This window comes from Alexandromys fortis, unplaced genomic scaffold, assembly GCF_014885135.2.
Source record: "Alexandromys fortis isolate MF-2015 unplaced genomic scaffold, M_Fortis_MF-2015_v1.1 scaffold_65, whole genome shotgun sequence".
Classification (NCBI taxonomy): Eukaryota; Metazoa; Chordata; class Mammalia; order Rodentia; family Cricetidae; genus Alexandromys; species Alexandromys fortis.
In genome coordinates, this window is record NW_026067986.1 from 8,744,729 (window position 1) to 8,762,928 (window position 18,200).

General features: G+C 38.4%; 1 protein-coding gene across 23 annotated transcripts in view; it reads left to right on the forward strand.

Moving 5' to 3' along the window:
- The window catches only part of Col5a2 (collagen type V alpha 2 chain), a 158,524-nt gene extending 140,592 nt beyond the window's left edge, over nucleotides 1-17,932 (forward strand). For all 23 annotated transcript variants that reach the window (XM_050159242.1, XM_050159226.1, XM_050159237.1 and 20 more), the window contains 17 exons: nucleotides 260-313; nucleotides 687-794; nucleotides 913-966; nucleotides 1,510-1,563; nucleotides 2,437-2,598; nucleotides 3,213-3,320; nucleotides 4,339-4,446; nucleotides 5,491-5,544; nucleotides 7,467-7,574; nucleotides 8,041-8,094; nucleotides 8,765-8,872; nucleotides 9,250-9,303; nucleotides 10,638-10,745; nucleotides 12,538-12,829; nucleotides 14,216-14,403; nucleotides 15,680-15,919; nucleotides 16,227-17,932. In XM_050159242.1, coding sequence (XP_050015199.1) covers nucleotides 260-313; nucleotides 687-794; nucleotides 913-966; nucleotides 1,510-1,563; nucleotides 2,437-2,598; nucleotides 3,213-3,320; nucleotides 4,339-4,446; nucleotides 5,491-5,544; nucleotides 7,467-7,574; nucleotides 8,041-8,094; nucleotides 8,765-8,872; nucleotides 9,250-9,303; nucleotides 10,638-10,745; nucleotides 12,538-12,829; nucleotides 14,216-14,403; nucleotides 15,680-15,919; nucleotides 16,227-16,373 — 2,001 coding nt within the window. In that variant the 3' untranslated portion in view covers nucleotides 16,374-17,932. The remainder of the gene's footprint in view (nucleotides 1-259; nucleotides 314-686; nucleotides 795-912; nucleotides 967-1,509; nucleotides 1,564-2,436; nucleotides 2,599-3,212; nucleotides 3,321-4,338; nucleotides 4,447-5,490; nucleotides 5,545-7,466; nucleotides 7,575-8,040; nucleotides 8,095-8,764; nucleotides 8,873-9,249; nucleotides 9,304-10,637; nucleotides 10,746-12,537; nucleotides 12,830-14,215; nucleotides 14,404-15,679; nucleotides 15,920-16,226) is intronic.
- Nucleotides 17,933-18,200: the final 268 nt, after the last annotated feature.

Genomic DNA, 18,200 nt, shown 5'->3' on the forward strand with positions numbered 1-18,200 from the left:
TTACAGCTCCCCAGTTTTCAAATTTTATTGTCATTAAACTTAAAAAATTATCAGCTGCACAACCTACTAAATCTAAGCACATAGCTTTTTTCTAAGTAATTGAGTTTCTTTGATCTCAAGACTTTTGTTCAATGTCCTCCAGTTTAATATTTAACTTAAGGCTCTTCCTCAAGCAATGCAGTTGACTTCTCTAAATACAGTTAGCTACATAAACTGTATATTATGTGTGAAAACTTCAATATTGCTTGTCTCTTTTAAGGGTTCTCGTGGTGAAAATGGTCCAACTGGAGCTGTTGGTTTTGCTGGACCCCAGGTAAAATTTTCAAATGTTTCTAACTTACAAGTTAAAACTCTTCTTGGTAGAAGAGTTTAAAAGTCTTATTTTTGTATACCTTGAGATATATTAAAATCTTTAAATTTTAAAATAATCTGTGTATTATTTAGCATATTTTCATAGGTGGAACAAAAGTGAATGTTTATAATATTTTAGTGAGTGTAATTATTTTCTATAATAAATATATGCTAAGAATTTTTGAAAAAGTTTTAAAGAAGATATGAGTCTTTTATACTATGTTTAATTACACAGCAATGTTTTATAACACTAAATGCCATGTTAATAGTAATTATTATGAACATTTTGTTCATAATTCTTAAAGATATTTACTCATTTGAAAAATTGCATTTAGGGTCCTGACGGACAGCCTGGAGTCAAAGGTGAGCCTGGAGAGCCAGGCCAGAAGGGAGATGCTGGGTCTCCAGGACCCCAAGGGCTCGCAGGATCACCTGGCCCTCATGTGAGTTAAAAATTTTAAAAAGGAAATTTTGATACCGGGACCCAATATGTACAATGCACAGTATCTGCATTTGACCTCACTTTTTTTTTTTTTTATCTTTTTGTTCTTCCACACGTAGGGTCCTCATGGTGTCCCTGGACTGAAAGGTGGCCGCGGAACCCAGGGTCCACCTGTGAGTATCTTTGCTATTCTGGGAATTGTGCACAGCCAGTTGAAAATATCGAATGTGTCCTGGTTATAAAATAGCTAACTGTCATCCAAGGATGTAGTGACACATCGTCTTACGTATCAGCTGTATTATAGAGCAAAGGGTGCTTAGCTTAACGTGGAAATCTGGGTAGAAGTCAGTTTTGTTAGTTGTGAAAATCCAACTGCTCCATATGAAGCAGAAGTTTTTATATTAAAGTATTATATATTTGATATTTATATATCAAAGTAAAAATACCTTGTGTAATTGATTACACAAAAGAACCGGTGTGGCTTTAACTGTACTTTTATATGTTAAAAATAAAAGTCAAAGCAGAAAAACTGTTTGACCCTATCAGTTAATCCAAATTCTCTAAAATATTTGAGGAACGAGAAGCATAAAAAGCTACGTGGTCATAAATACAGGAAGGAATCAACAGGCCTTAAACCTCCTGTGTGAGATGTAGGCTTCAGGAAAACAAAGGAATCACTTCTTATCTGGACTGATTGTATGGTATTTTGCTCTTAGGGTGCTACAGGATTTCCTGGTTCTGCCGGCAGAGTTGGGCCTCCCGGTCCTACTGTAAGTCCACTTAGACTTAAATCATTGGTAGTGCATTTAATCCATGTCCTTGTATGGATGCCACACACATGTGGCCTTTTCACTATTATTTTTATTGAATCTCTCCCTGGTTTGTTTTCCTCTTTGTTAAGCCTTCTTGCAGTCATGGTAATATCTCACCAAAACAAAACAAATCCAAAGTTACCAGTCAATGAACTTGGAAGAGATTATTTGCACGTTCTTTCTAAGCTAATGTCTGACCACGATTCTGTTTGAGTACTAAATACTTTTTTGTTATGTGCTAATAGTACATCTCTGAAACTTTCTTCTTCAAAGTTCATTCTTTTATGTACATGTGTGTGTGTGTACAATGTGCATGCAGGTGCTGGTGGAGGCCAGAGAGGGTGCTGAATCCTCTGGGAGTAGGGTTAGAGGCATCTGTGCTCCTCACGTGGGTGCTGGGCATCAGACCATGTCATACTGAAGAGCCATGGGGGCTCTTGATAGCATCACCTTGCACCAGCCCCTGAGAGTTTCTTTGGTAAATCCTGTCATAAGACCAGTTTAGACCAGCCCAAATAAAATAAAACAGTATAATCTATAGTTGGAACAGAGCCTTAAATATATTTGAAAATTAAAATTAATTCCATAGCTCTTAATAATGAGAGATTAAATGGTCATCTGGAAATGAATTCTCAGGGTATTAATCTATGGTGTGCTGTGCCTTGTTTTCCTTTGGTTTGGTCAAGTATTCGCAGTAACCGATTATCTCAGAAGGTAACAAACAGTCCTACAAGGCTGTGCCCTCTGTGCTGAGGTAGAGCCCCCTAGGTCAGCTCTTCTTACTTAGCTTCCACTTTGGCCTCCTCATTGCTTCTTTATGTGTTGCTCTAGGGAGCTCCAGGACCTGCAGGGCCCATAGGGGAACCTGGGAAGGAGGGGCCTCCTGGTCTTCGTGGGGACCCTGGCTCTCATGGGAAAGTGGGTGATAGAGGACCCGCTGGCCCACCTGGTGGTCCAGGAGACAAAGGAGACCCAGGAGAAGATGGACAACCTGTAAGTTTGGCATCTGTAGCACTACAACTCCAGCTGAAATATTTATAATAAGAAACTTGTAATAATCACTGCCATAAAATCTATCAAAATATTATTCTGGAAACATTCCTAAATGCTTTCATCTGATTAATTTACATGAAATTATCAATTTCTAATTCTCTCTTATAAAACTATATCTACACACACACAAATATATATATACACACAAAATGATAAAGGACATGGTTTTCTTAAACTAAACCAAAAAACCCATTCTTTATTTAATGTCCCCCCTGTGAAGAAAATAAAACATATGTTATCATATTTAATATTTGCATTCTACTAAATATTGACATTTTTTGAAATATAACCCTTCTAAATCTTTATCTTTTTTTAAAAGAAGGAAACGTTTTTTGAGTAGTTCTCTCCACTTATTTTCATTAGCTGTCAAGTTCTTTCCATGTGTTGAATAATATAAGAGGCTGTGCTAGGACCCATAAGTATTGACATTCATGGTTTATGAGATGAGTTTTTTTCCCTCATACCTTGTCAATGTCTATAAAGTCAACTATATAAATTACTCAGATATGGACTCATTCTGTAGAGTAGTAATTATAGCCTGCTCTCACCATTAGGGTCCAGATGGTCCCCCTGGTCCGGCTGGTACCACTGGGCAAAGAGGGATTGTAGGGATGCCCGGACAACGTGGGGAGCGAGGCATGCCTGGTCTTCCTGGTCCAGCGGTGAGTAGCTGTGTCAATATTCATATGATACATGATAAAACTTTTGCAGAAAGAATTGATTAGTTTTACTTGATGAGTTGGCTCAGACAGTCTTAAGCAGACATGAATTCCTAGCTTTTAAAAACCTTTGCTCTTAAATGCTTAACATCCTTGACAAACATTAGTTTAACCATGGAGCTACAGAGGTAGATAACAAGTGTTGGGATTTTTGGTGACTCAAATCTTTCTTCAAAGATAAAAACAGGGCTGGAAAAGGGGGATGGTCTTCTTGAGGTTTGGTGGTATCTTTTAACATAAACATCCTTAGCAAAACAGCCATACCTCGCAGAAAACCATCAAAGAGAACTGGATGAGTCACATTAGAAGTGGTTGTGGGTGAACTTTAATCTCCTGTTTCCCGTGGATGCTCCAGGATCTCGTATTCTTTGGAATACGAAGGAAAGTTTGATGCTCTATAAACTCTGGCATGACTCATTTTACCAGTGGGTGTTTGCAGTGTTTGAGGTGGAAATGGTGTTCTTAAGGAATGTGGACAGAGGTTGGATTCCTGGTATGTTAAACTAAAAGGCATTTGGGCAGAACACTAAGAGTTAAAGCTTATCTTGCTGACGTCAGAACTGAGCCAAGAGCTGGAAAGTAAAATTCTTCGGTGATGAGTCTAAAGGACTGGAACTCATTTTAAACAAATGGGCAGAAAAGGCAAGAGTGATAAGGATGTGTTTGTCTTTGTAGAGATACGGGTTCCAGAAGGGCAGCCATAATTGACTGCACATGTTTCAAGCACAAAATTCATACCTAATCAGATGGCACAGGATGCTTTTTATCTCTTTGATAGGTCAGGAGTGATGAGCTATGAAGTGGCCATGTCTTTAAGCAATCGCGGATGCTGTAGGATACTGGGCAGTTATTTCTGTAGGAGGAGACACTAAAGAACTACTGACTAAATGGATACTAATGGAAACTGGTGTTCTGAAAACTTTTCCGCAGTGGTTGACTCTTGCTTGTGATCTAATTTCAGGGCACACCCGGAAAAGTAGGACCGACCGGTGCTACAGGAGATAAAGGTCCCCCTGGACCTGTAGGACCCCCAGGCTCAAATGGTCCTGTGGGAGAACCTGGGCCAGAAGTGAGTGCAGCAACCCTAAGGAAAATACCTTCTATTTTAGCTCAATGTGGTAGGAATGATTCTTCCATTATGAAGTGGATGCGGATGTTTAGAGATGACTTGCACCTACGAGCTTAAGAAAGCTTTTTGACGTGCTGTTTGAGGTACTCTATCTCCCTAGAGAGTTGACTAAGCCATAGAGAAACCAAATCAGTGTCCTTGGACTGACTTTCGTAAAAGCTTCAGTGAGCATTTCGGTTGATTTAGCTCTTGGGAAATTGTGTTGAAGGTGGAAGGACACAGCCATTCATCTTTCCCATACTATTATATCGCTCGGTAATGGGATATTTATCAAAATTGCCCAGCTTTGCGGTGATAGGATTAATGAAAAACCATTATAGCTCAGGAAGAAGACAAAGTTGAAGACATTTTTCTTTATCATGATAAAGTAACATTAAGGCTGTCATAACCCTTTAGTCTCTTTTGAGAGGAAATACAGTGTGGACAGGCAGTTCAAGAAGCGAAAGGCTGGAATACCCTCTGCTCAGGAACTTAATGAGTGAATTGCCAAAGGATCACATGCTCTTGAAAAGATCAATCAATGATTTCAAAGTTCATTTTATCAAAAAAAAACATAGTTCTGAAAAATATCAAGGTAAAATAAGGAAATAATAATATATACTTTCAAACAGAATCTTATATAATATAAATATAGTTATCCATTTTCAAAACCTTAAAAATATTATTTGGAAAAATAAAGTGGAAATTAAAAAAGTGCAAGATAGCAGCACTATTACTGCAATGTATTTAAGTGTGTCTGAGGACCTTTCTTTTTTTTTAATATTGAGAACTAGAGATGAGTAATTAAAGTAAATAAGAATATGGCAAATTTACAAGCAGTTGGAAATAGAAAGGAATTGGTGGCCTGCTTTCTGTTGCTGAGGTTCCTACTGAGTGGCATTTTATAGTTCAAGGAAGAGGAAAACATATTGGTCTATTTCCTGTCAGCAGGAATGAGAGCTTAACAATCTCACGAACCATTGTCTCAAACACTGTTCACTTTAGGGTCCTGCTGGTAATGATGGTACCCCAGGACGGGATGGTGCAGTCGGAGAACGGGTGAGTTCAATGCTACTGATTAGAACATTAGAGCACCATAAACCAGAGATCACTGAAATTCTAGTGTAATAATAATAATGATAATAATAAAACATTTAGAATATTCTTTATGACCATGGTCCCAGTGCAACTTCGACTTTTCTGACGGTAAACTTTTTAGTAAGGTTATAACCTTGGATAATCTTCTAAGTGAAAGAATATTTGAATGCATGACAAAGTATGACACGTATTTTCCTAAGCCGGGAACCAAATTGCTTTCTTATTTGGTATGACATGGAGGCTTCGGCTGAGGATGTAAAAGAATCCTCTAAGTTTGTGTATCACTTTCACAGCTGAATGACATCCAAATTTTTCTACGCACTCCCTAAAGAGAGTAACTGACAAGGATATAAGCAATGATGCTTTCTACGTGATAGATATGCCATATGTTTTTAAATCAGGCTGAGTCGAGCTGACAATTTCCCCAGGTATACCCGCAGCTGAGTCCCTTTTGGTGGTTGCACAGCTGTCAGGAAGCAGACCTGGCAACCAAGGACAAAAAAGTCACGTGACGCTGGCTTTTTTAAAATCTATTTCTAAATACTTTAAGTGTGCTTAGCACAAGTGTTTGTATGCTAATACAGGCTTAAAACTCTTCTGCAGAGTAAGGATGCAAGAATGCTCTTGTACTATTAACAGGATGGAGACATTTGAGGCATCTTTGGCTAAGAGTCCCCTTATCTATTGTGGCCACAGAGTCTTTGCCTTTGCTGGTGTATATGTAATGCAGAAAGCATTCAAAGGTCTTGATGTGCACTCCCTGACATACTTTTGCAGCTTGTTGGACTCATATGTGCACTTTAATGGCTGTCTCATTTTTAATTACAAAGTTAAATGCATACACAGGCAATTCCCTATAAATTCCAGTTGTATGAGTGTTTTAAATGACTTGCTTCCCAAAATCTTCTCTTCATCATATTGTATACGTGTTCTTTAACTTAGATACAAATGTTTGTTCTAGCTGCCAAATTAATAAGTTAGGTAAGAATGAATTTCTGTCAGAAAATAAAGTTTGACTCCAGTTTTTGACTCATTGGCTGTGGTGATAGGTTTTTATTATTAATACCAATTAGAACCCGTGCAGCAATTAACTGCAACCTTGCAGGCTCGTGCCACATTGATTTCACCTGTGCGCACACAATCAGCTCTTATTTGCCGCCTTGCCATATGGGTCATGGTAGTGAAAGATGGGAGGACTCTTTCTGATTTCTTCCAAGCACGATCTGCAATCCTCAGACATCTTTGTTTGCCCTCCCCCAGAAGCAGTGACTTTGAGGGTTGTTATACCATACAAGACTGCGGCTAGCATAGTGTTTGCCCTTCTTCCAGAAGTGGGGAAGGCAAGGATGGAAGGAATTCTCAGAACCAGTTCTCTGAGAGATTTCATGATGTAGCTGAAAATGTAGGCAGCGGTTTCCTTGACGTTTTCCCACTAAAGTTTACACTGTGCTTTATGAATGTGTACACTTCTTTGAAGACTGCTAGTCTAGGCAAGCGGACCAGCAGATGCTGACTTCTGGAGGTCAACAGTAAGACTGCTTGCTAGTCTAGGCAAGCGGACCAGCAGATGCTGACTTCTGGAGGTCAACTACACTAGTCTAGAAAGGTAGACCAGCAAATGTTGACTTCTGCCCTCTAACAACCAGAACGTAGGGAACAGCGAGAGTCGAAGGTGGATAAGACCTGAAGCTGAGGAGACATAATCCTATTCCCCTTGAATTTAATGTATTGATTAGCAAATGAAAGTAAAATATTTAAGTAAAGCAGTAAATCGATGTGTTTGAAATGGTATATTTTCATATTATCTATAATATGAGCAATATAGAATATTGTTATATACACAATCAATGTTTAAAGAAAAATGCTCTGTCTCTTCTTGTCAGGGTGATCGTGGAGACCCCGGGCCTGCAGGTCTGCCAGGCTCTCAGGGTGCCCCAGGGACTCCTGGGCCTGTTGGTGCACCTGGAGATGCAGGACAAAGAGGAGATCCTGTAAGAAAATCAATTTCTCACTGCCAGTGATATGACATTGATATGCTATCCTAGATGTACATACATCCTATCTTGTATATGTTGTTATCTAAGAACTCTAAATATTGATAAAATATATGCTAAGTTTAAAAATGAATTGCTGTTTGAATATGGATATGATCCCAGTGTAGTTACTTTGATTATCCAAATAGGTTGCAATTTATACGAACTGTAATACATAGTCAACTACGGTGAACTTCATTTGGTAAAGCTAATAAAAAACAATCATTGTAATGTGTTGCTAGAGTTAGTGCATTCTTACCTGATGTAGAGACATTTGCTGAACATCAGGGAACTAGTTATAATTGTACACATTACATTTATATCTATGTCTATGCTTCTGTTAATATGTTACTCTTATATTTATACCCATATTTGCATTTACATTTTAAAAATGCAATAATAAATTTTATGAAATCTTTTCTAGGGTTCTCGAGGCCCCGTTGGACCACCTGGCCGAGCTGGAAAACGTGGTTTGCCTGTAAGCCCTATCTTTTCTGAACATATATTTATATGTTTCCTTATATAAACTATATACTTAAAAAGAAATCTAACTTAAGATTCATAAATAGCAAGGCAAAGAAAGGTCTCTGGATAATTATTGACCCAGAGAAGCCAGAAACTCTGTGAGATGGCAGCAGTAATGTTGTCTATGGTCACAGTAAGGAATATCTCAGAAAGTGAGAAGATAGATTCTGAAAGATTGTGTTACAAAGAATATATGTGGATATAAGACTAAGTATTTAGAATGCAGGTGGGAGTTAGCTTAGGAACAGAACAGTGCAAGGTTCTCCTCTAGGGTCCATGATCTACAGCCATGGGCAATTTCCTAAGTTTCCAGTACCAGGCATGAATCACTTCCTACTGGGTGGGACCTAGGTGCAATCAGGGGGTTGCTGGTTATTCTGAAATACATATACACCTGCTGAGCTCTTGTTTGTTTCTTAAAATAATTCCAGCAGTCCTAGCCCATTATTTTATTTGCATATATGAATTTATCATTCCTAGAGGAAACATAGAAAGTAAAAGTTATTATTAAATTTTAATTTCAGAGAAGCTATTTAAAAAATTACAGTGAATGCAATCATACAGAGTAAAACCACAGGAAATTGTAGTCTTCAGAAGTAATATTAATGACTGACTATTTATAGGGACCCCAAGGACCTCGAGGTGACAAGGGTGACAATGGAGACAGAGGTGACCGAGGTCAGAAGGGCCACAGAGGCTTCACTGGCCTTCAGGGTCTTCCTGGCCCTCCTGTAAGTAAATTAAGCATTGTACTTTCCTGCATGTGAGAATATACTGGTGTATTCACGGAATCACCCATCCCTCCATGAAACAGATGGATGCTTTTGTAAATTATTTTATTTTAAAATTAACTTGATGGATAATTATATAGTTACCTAATATAGATACCCATACATAAGCTATAATATTGTGGGGAAGAAATAAAGCAATAAACAATATGCCTCTTTACATGGACAGTTGCCTTTGGTATTAGTTGGATGTTTGTTAAGGAAGTCAATGGCTTCTTTTCTAATGTTAAAGTTAGTAGCAGCATAACTTGAAAGGTAAAACACAGCACAATACATGATTTAAATGTTTTAGCAATGCTTTCAATATTCTTCCTGTGTAGGGTCCAAATGGTGAACAAGGAAGTCCTGGGATCCCTGGTCCTTTTGGCCCAAGAGTAAGTAACGGAAACTCTTAAGTTTCTGTTGTGCATAGGAAAGACTTTAGTGACATAACACTGTTCCCAGAGCACACTATCCCTGATACTAAATATTGATTGGTTCATGTTCTTTGAAGCTGGCAGAAAATATATGGGACAAACTCAGTACATAATTTAAATAGAAGTATCCAAAACATGGCATATTATATGTTGTACTGTGAGCCCATGGTAAAATCTCTTACCCAAGTTTTTATATGTTTTCCTATTAAATTTCTTATTGGGGGTTAAATTTCCATTGAACATGGATTTTTATAGATGATGAAACCTGTTCATGAAGTGGGATAGATTTTGAAGATAGACATATTCCATTCTTTAATTGTGATAAAGGCCTACAAGAAGTTCATACAATGATAGTTTAGAAACAAATCATAAAAGGGAATTAAAACTTGAGGATTTTAGAAATTCTAAAATTCATTTAAGTGCTGCTTCTTCTGAGTCATTGGGGGTCCTAAGGCAGTTCACACAGATACTTAGGGAAATAGAAAAAGAATTAGAAAGAGGAATTAGCAAAAAATGCTATACCTAAATACAACATAAATATACATAAATTGAGAACAATATTAAGAAGAGCGCTAGGCTGTGATGAGTTTATGTGATGTAAGGACTGATGTTCAACTACAGCAAACACTCAACTTACATAATTCACTTGTAAAGCAACTGAAATTTCAACCAAATTTATTTGATGAAATAGTTGCTACCAATGGAAGTTGGTGATTAGCATGTATCTTAGATAAGATTTCTATTGTTGTGAAGAGACACCATAGCCATGGCAACATTCAGTTTGGCCGGCTCGCTTACAGTTAGTTACGAGGTTCAGTCTATGATCATCATGGTGAGACATGGTGGTATGCAGCCAGGCATGGTGCTGAGAAGTAGCTGAAAGTTCTACATCTTTTAGGCAACAGAAAGTGTTCTGAGACACTGGGTGGTATCTTGAGCATACAAAAGCCTCAAAGCCTACCACACACTTCCTCCAACAAAGCCATACCTACTAAAACAAGGCCACACCTCCTAAGAGTGCCACTCCCTTTGGGCGCCATTTTCTTTCAAACCACCATCACCACAGTCGGTTAGAGTTCTTAACTTACCTTGGTCCTTTACCCAGAATTAGTGATGGACAGTTAACACACAATGAAATTGTAAATGTAACAAAAATGCTGAAAGGCCATTTAGTAGTTATTAGGGCTGGAATTTGAGCAATTACAGCAATTACTCAATCTCTATAATAGTTCTTTTATTAGAGGGACATTGCAAAGTCTTTCCTCTAAACTGTAGTTTTTGGGTTCTGACAGGGTCCTCCTGGACCAGTAGGTCCTTTAGGTAAAGAAGGAAACCCTGGACCACTTGGACCCATTGGACCTCCTGGTGTGCGGGGAAGTATAGGAGAAGCAGGACCAGAGGTAAGCTCACAAGACTTTGCATGAAAGATACTGATACAAAGATGGAGTTTCTTCAGTAGCATCTTGCCAACAAGAGTCTTAAGATACTCCTAAAATAAGCTCAGAAGTAACCACAGAAGGTTACCTACTTAGTAAGAAGTTCTTCCAAGTCTTTAAATACACAAAATTTCGAATATACAAAATGAGAGTTCAAGATACCAAGTCCTTGGATTGCTATTACACTGAGGTCAAATATTCCAGATATGATTGCATTCTTATCAAAGTTGTGTAACTAATGCGCTTTTTGAAATTGCGGTTGTCTTAGTTTGCTTTCCTGTTAAGAGACGGTTCATTTTCCCTCATAGTTCATGGTACAGTTCATCGTGGCAGGGAAGTAAAGACAACGGGAGCCTGGAGCAAGAGGAGCATATGAGTTTGAAAGTTTTCTTTACTGGAAATGACATTCAAGATCTCAACTTAAAGTTTCCAATTCCCAATCTAAGGGTATTTAGTATAAGATGATATCAAATACTAGACATACTAGTTAGTCCCTAGCTTCTCTGTCTTTAGACGTACATCATCAGCCTATACTCATATGTAATGTGTATGTTTAAGTTTCTGTCTAATGTTTCTCTGATCTTATTTATCTGACCCTACCTGTTTAAATCGTTATTCCCCCAGTGACGGTGCCCTCAATTCAAATATGTATTATTTTTATGTAGGTATGTAAGTTTATTTTTGTCATAGTCAAGAAAGTTCCCCATTTCTTTCTCCATGAGAAGGAAACAGCTATAAAATTTGGTTTGTGTGGCTCTTAGTTTACTTTTTTTATGGCTCACAGGTTTTAGTGAGATAAGGCTCTTTCCCTTAGATTAGTGTAACAGGATGCATGGAGTCATGATGAACTCCCAGGAAATCTGTCGTCCAGCCAGACATTTTACTATCATCTGTCTGTCTCCCTATTTTCAGTGTTTTGAGAATAGAAAGCATTTGTGCAGAGGTTATGACGCCTTTCCTAGAGCCTCACAGGGAATGACACCCAGGGTGTTCTCTCTGTCTGAGATGCGGGCTCCACATCTTTTTAGATACATGGCTCTTTCAAGACTCAGTTCTTCTGAAAACTCAGCGGTATTAATTGAAAACACGGAACTTGCCATCTCTGCCACTTTGGGGGGCTTATCTGAGACTTCACATTCCTTCAATTGTTTCTGAACAATGAAAAGGCGAATAGGGACCTCTCCTCAACTTTGTTCAGTACAGAGAATTTTTATATTCACCATTTGCATACATGCAAAAAGACTTCCTATCTTTCTTCTTGCTTTGGAGAAGGCAAGACGCTCCGTGTTGGAGGTCTTGTGGCTATTACCCTGGTATTTACACGGAGACTTACAAAACAAGATCCCACACCCCAGCAGCACTTTTGCCTCCTGCACACAGCTGCTTATAAAGAATTCCAGTTGTATTTTGCCTCAGATTATTTTCAAAAGAATGTAACTCTAAACGTGCTTCACATGAGATACATAAGGTCATCAAAGAAGACAACAAAGTGAAAAGTTTGGCTTTAAGCTTTGTTTATCTCAGAGCCTGACTTGAAGATTTTTTTTTTCCTGGAAAACAGCTCTGGGTCACACCCCATTCTTGCACTGCTATTGCTTGGTGGGCTAGGCCTGCCTGTTTAAAAGTGTGAGTCACCCTTCTTCAGTATCCACAAGTTAGTGTGCCAAGCTGTAGCAACCAGCGCACTGCATAGTAGCAGTTTAGTAAAACAAAACCAAAACGCTTCTAAATGTCTTCCCAATTGCTCCTTCATTAGGGTCCTCCTGGTGAACCTGGGCCCCCTGGTCCTCCAGGTCCCCCTGGCCATCTCACGGCTGCTCTTGGTGATATCATGGGCCACTACGATGAGAATATGCCAGATCCACTTCCTGAGTTCACCGAAGACCAGGCGGCTCCTGATGACACAAACAAAACCGACCCTGGGGTCCACGCTACCCTGAAATCTCTCAGTAGTCAGATTGAAACCATGCGTAGCCCTGATGGTTCCAAGAAGCACCCAGCCCGGACTTGTGATGACTTAAAGCTTTGCCATTCCACCAAGCAGAGCGGTGAGTAGCTAGGAGCCTGGATCAGTGAAGCATGAGGTTGGGGTTGAGTTAGTCTCCACTGCAGCAGGAAAGAATTTTGCAACTTTATAACTAATGGTAGACACAGAGATAAAACTCTTGACATGCCATAGAGGTTACAGTTTTGTGGTAGAAACAACGACATGAATAATTATAAAGATGATGGATAGCATATACAATATAGGTAGTAGTCTCTCAAAAACCCAATTTTGAGGAAGTGGTCCCAACCTTCAGAAAATACTTGCTCATGCATCACTAAAGATGGTTTTTCACCTACAAGATCATTCAGAATAGTATGTAGGTAAACCATTCAGAGACCAGTAAAGTACATGTTTCCTAAATTATTTGTATATGGAATCTATTTATTGCACTTTAATGTCCTTGCCAGTCACTCTTTTGCAATTCTTCTTGGTAGAATAATGTATAGTGAGCTTTTAAGGCAGTTTGGAATGAGGAAGTATATCTTCCTTAGTTGTATGACAGTGTTCTAAGTTTTCCTACTCCAATAATTTTAAATGATCTAATTAGACCCAGAAAAGGGGGTATCTAAAACTGTAAGAATGAGTTGTAAAACACCAGAATTTCAGTTAACTTTTCAATGATGTTAAGGGGGCAAACTAAAAAATGTCCCCTCTAAAAAATATACACTTTTATTAATTGTACAATAATTTGCATCTCCCTTTTCATTTTATTCAAAATTTAATTTTTATAATTTATGTAGAATAGCATACAAATATGGACCTAAATAAATACATGTGAGTAGCTCTATCTGTTTGTGTATGTATGTGACTTGGTATATTTTATTTTACAAATCACTTGGACGTCTTGAGTTTGGAATACACAATCTGAAAAAGTGTCTTTAAAAAGCAGTTAACGTGGTGAAAGCTCTCAGTGTTTATCAGTTGCATTCCTCCCTTTATGTATATGCGAGTGGCGGTGCACACGTGTGTTTTTGTGTTCACACGTGTGTGAGTGCGTGTGTACATGGAGAAAGTTGACATTAGCTATTCTCCCCAATTACTGGACATCTTAAATGTTAGGACTTGCTTTTCAACTGTGTCCACATCTCATTGTTTTAGATAGTCTAGCTTGTCTGCTTATGCCAGGATTTCTGTTTCTGTCTTTCTACATGATGGGATGGCAAGTGGGCCCTTGTACTCACCTAGTTTGTACAGATTTGGGGATTCTGGATCCCAACTCAAGTTTTCAGGCTTTCAATGCAAACACCTTCCCTGTTGAGCCTTCTCCCCGTTCCCTTAACAATTTCATTTTGAATGACGGGTCAAATCTCTAGTGACAATTTTAGAGGCTCATCGTCATATTTGAGTTCATCTTCACTGAGCAACTATTTCTATCTTTAAAACACAGGTGAATATTGGATTGACCCCAACCAGGGTTCGGCTGAAGATGCAATCAAGGTTTACTGCAATATGGAAACAGGAGAGACATGTATTTCCGCAAACCCAGCCAGTGTTCCACTAAAAACCTGGTGGGCCAGCAAGTCTCCCGATAATAAACCAGTGTGGTATGGTCTCGACATGAACAGAGGGTCTCAGGTGAATTTATGTTCACTCTGAATTATGTATCTTACTTTTTATTATTTATTATGTTTCTACATTTATTAAAACTTTGCTGTATTTTTTACCAGGTTTACTTTAACTATGCTTACTTTGAAATGAGAGTTCTCACTATAAATGCAAAATATTTTTCTAAATAAGTTTTATCAAGATTAATTAATATGATTTTAGAATTATAGTTTTTCCTTTTAGTAGAATGAATAAATAATAAAGAATAAATAATCTTTACTATTAGTTCATTTAAATACATGGCTGGGTATGTAGTAGAGTCGGAGGGGTCTTGTCTCAGCTCAGGACACCTGGGTCATATAGGGAACTTATTAAATTACTAAACCTTTTAAAACCTTATCGCTACTTTAAAGAGCGGGTGGTAAGGCTGAGCTCACTGTCTCTGCGAATGCTAGGGCTTAGCGTAGTGTCTAGAAAGATAGGAGCTGATGTGTGCTAGATACATTCTAGGAATCCCTTGAAACTGTGAAGTATCCCACATGCTTACTTATTTTTCTGATTAGGTGATGGTTTCTCTGTGTTTCCATCTACCTTATGCTTCTGTTTCGGTCTAGTGTTCAGAGTTTATCAGAACACAAGTGTGGTGTTTTCTATTACAAAATCAGCATTCCGTCCCAGCTTACCTTGTCCCAGTTAGTATGGTATGGAAGAGCTGTAATTCTGGATAGTGAAAATAAAAATTTAAATAGAAATAGCTAAAATGTAGTTTAACCAAAATGATATGTCAGAAATCAAAACAATGTCACCGGAGGCAGAACTCAAAACTGTGGATGGGAAAGAAAGAGCTAATTGGAAATGAGTTTTGGACATTTGTTCTATAGAAAATAATATTTCTGTAAGTATGTAACCGTTCAGTAAAATAGATTTATGCTTACACTTAATTCCTATTTTATTCTGATTGGTGAAAAAGCTGAGTTGCATTTATTAAGTATAATGCATATAATATGTATAAAATTAAAACAGATTTTAAAATATTTAATTTTTCTCCGGGAAATTAAAGTCTTTTTTACCTCTTCTTTGAGGTCATAAGGACACAGGTATCTATGACCATGCATAGATATTTTCCTTTGGATAGGTATAATATCTTATTATATGAAAACAAAGTAATATTTTTTCAAATTCGATTTGTTTATGGTCAGTTAGTCCTCTATCTGTCTGTGTACCTGTCATCAATCTGCCATCTCTTTGGGTGACATTATGAGTCCCTGGGTATGCTCAGTCACATCGACTCCGTCTGTTTCTCTAGTTCACGTACGGAGATTACCAGTCACCTAATTCGGCCATCACTCAGATGACCTTTCTGCGCCTCTTATCCAAAGAAGCCTCACAGAACATCACTTACGTCTGCAGGAACACCGTGGGGTACATGGATGACCAAGCCAAAAACCTCAAGAAAGCTGTCGTGCTCAAAGGGTCAAATGACTTGGAAATCAAAGGAGAAGGAAACATTAGATTCAGATACACAGTTCTTCAAGACACCTGTTCCGTAAGTGCCTTTGGAAATATACTCTCTGTAACTCCTTTTCTATTTTCAGCAAGTAAAGTTACTGAATCTGTCTTAAACTTTTGTGAGTTTAAGCTTAAACCCCCAGTCAGACACTTTTGTGAGTCTGCAATAGAGGAATACTGATTTGCGTGTCTCCTTTCTGCCACGGACACTAGTGGCACACTTAACTTGAGCTGTTTACGTCTCTGCTGTTATAACACAAAAAGCCGCCGCGGGAGGGTGTTGCTGCGCCGAATTCTTAGAAAACATGTGCATGCCACTCACCTGTTGTCCTGTTGAATTCCAGAAGCGGAGTGGCAACGTGGGCAAGACCATCTTTGAATACAGAACGCAGAACGTGGCCCGCTTGCCCATTGTAGACCTTGCTCCTGTGGATATTGGCAGCGCAGACCAGGAATTTGGCATCGAGATCGGGCCGGTTTGTTTCATGTGACAGAAGCCTAGATACATCGACAACGAGCACAGCCATCGATGACCATACCCGTGGTAATAAGAATTGCCACCCGTGACCACCACCTTTCACAAGAATTTTTGCCTTTTTGAGGTTGATCCTGAGACTCTTGAAGTAACGGCTGATCCTGCGTCAGCTTTGTACATAAGGTCTGAAGTGCCTGGCCTCCTTATCCTTCGGAATATTTATTTTACTTACAATCCTCCAAGTTTTAATTGACTTAAAAATACTTTTCGATACGGCAGTTTAGATTGAAGATGACCGATGACAGTGACCACCTTTGCCAAAAAAGTAAACCGATTAAGAAATAAATACGTTTTCATCAATTCATTTCACGGTAATGAATAAATTGCTTAGTATTTATGAGGAAACTCTTCTTTGTAGCAGGTAGCTTCTAGAGCGGGGTGAAAACCTCAGCACATGTTGACTTTGCTTGGCTGCAGTCTGGAAAACAGAGAACAGTGCCCTTCCATGTCCCCTTATTCCCAGATTCTCAACGAAAAATGAATGCAAAGTATTTTACTTCGTGGCTGAAGCTCTCACGAGTGTCGTGAGATTTTAGTGCCATTCCAGGAATTCCTCAAGAAGAATATAATAGCTCACATTTTCTTTTCTTAAATGAAATCTTTAAACAACACACAGTCGTTGAATTTCAGGAGGAAAGAAAAACTCATGATTGCTTCAATTGTCCAGTTTATTTTTGCAAAACTGATGCATTTTGATTTTTTCATTCAAATTTAAGAGTATCATTTTCCTATTTGTTCTATTTCTTCAATACTAGTAGAAGCTATATTTGCGTCTTCTCATGTAAGAAGATACTGAATGCAAAACATTGCCAAGAAGCAATTACCCATATGATTCTCTAAACACCCCCCCACAGGGAGACTCCCCCAACAGGTACAATCTCATTTTTTTTTTCTGAAGCCTATCACAAAGGACAGATCTAGAAACCCAGAGTTGTGAAGATCACTCAAAGAATAATGTGAGGATTGGAATTAGAACATTCGTAAGACAATATGACCCAACGTTTCTTAGCATGAGCTACCTCATCTCTAGAAGCTGGGATAGACTTCTGTTCTTGTTTATACTTTAGATCTTGAAAGGTGCTGTGCTTCTGTTGTTATTCCAAGACTGGAGATAGGCAGGGCTGAAATAGTATTACTTTTCTCTTAATGATGGTGCTAAAATGATCTCTATAAAATTTTCTGAAAAATAAAGGTGATTTCGTCAATGCCATTTGTAAACACAGAACAGTTAAACATCCCATTTCTGAGAGACAGAACATCGTTCCAGGGCCTGTTGACTGTTCCTTTCATACTGTATTTAGAATGCTTTGTATTACTTGCATGTGTCTTGATCCAGGGCATACAGGTCCTCTTGCGTCTCAAAAGATTTTTTTTTCTTAATTGTGACTCTTTTGCTCCATTGTTATTTCTTACTCAAAAATAAATAGTTTGGACCTTCCCAAAGGACAAGCCACGCACACAACTCTGGTTATGTATCTCTGCAAAGCAAGGAATTAAATGCACGCTTCTGCCACATCAGTTGTTTTTATTTTGTGAATTCCTTTGAACGGATTAGATCCTTCTAGCTCCCAATAGTGAAAACCAAGGTCTTTTGGTAGTTAGGTTTATCATTTAATAGAAGCAAAGAGTAGCTTCCATTATGTCTGCACCGACTTACAGAGAAGTCTGTCTGTAATATTGCCCTCAAAGGTATGAAAACATCAATGAAGACAGTCTTAGAAAACTCTGGCTCTAGTGATTGATGAAGAGTAAAGTTAATGAAAATTCCATAGTTGAATAAACT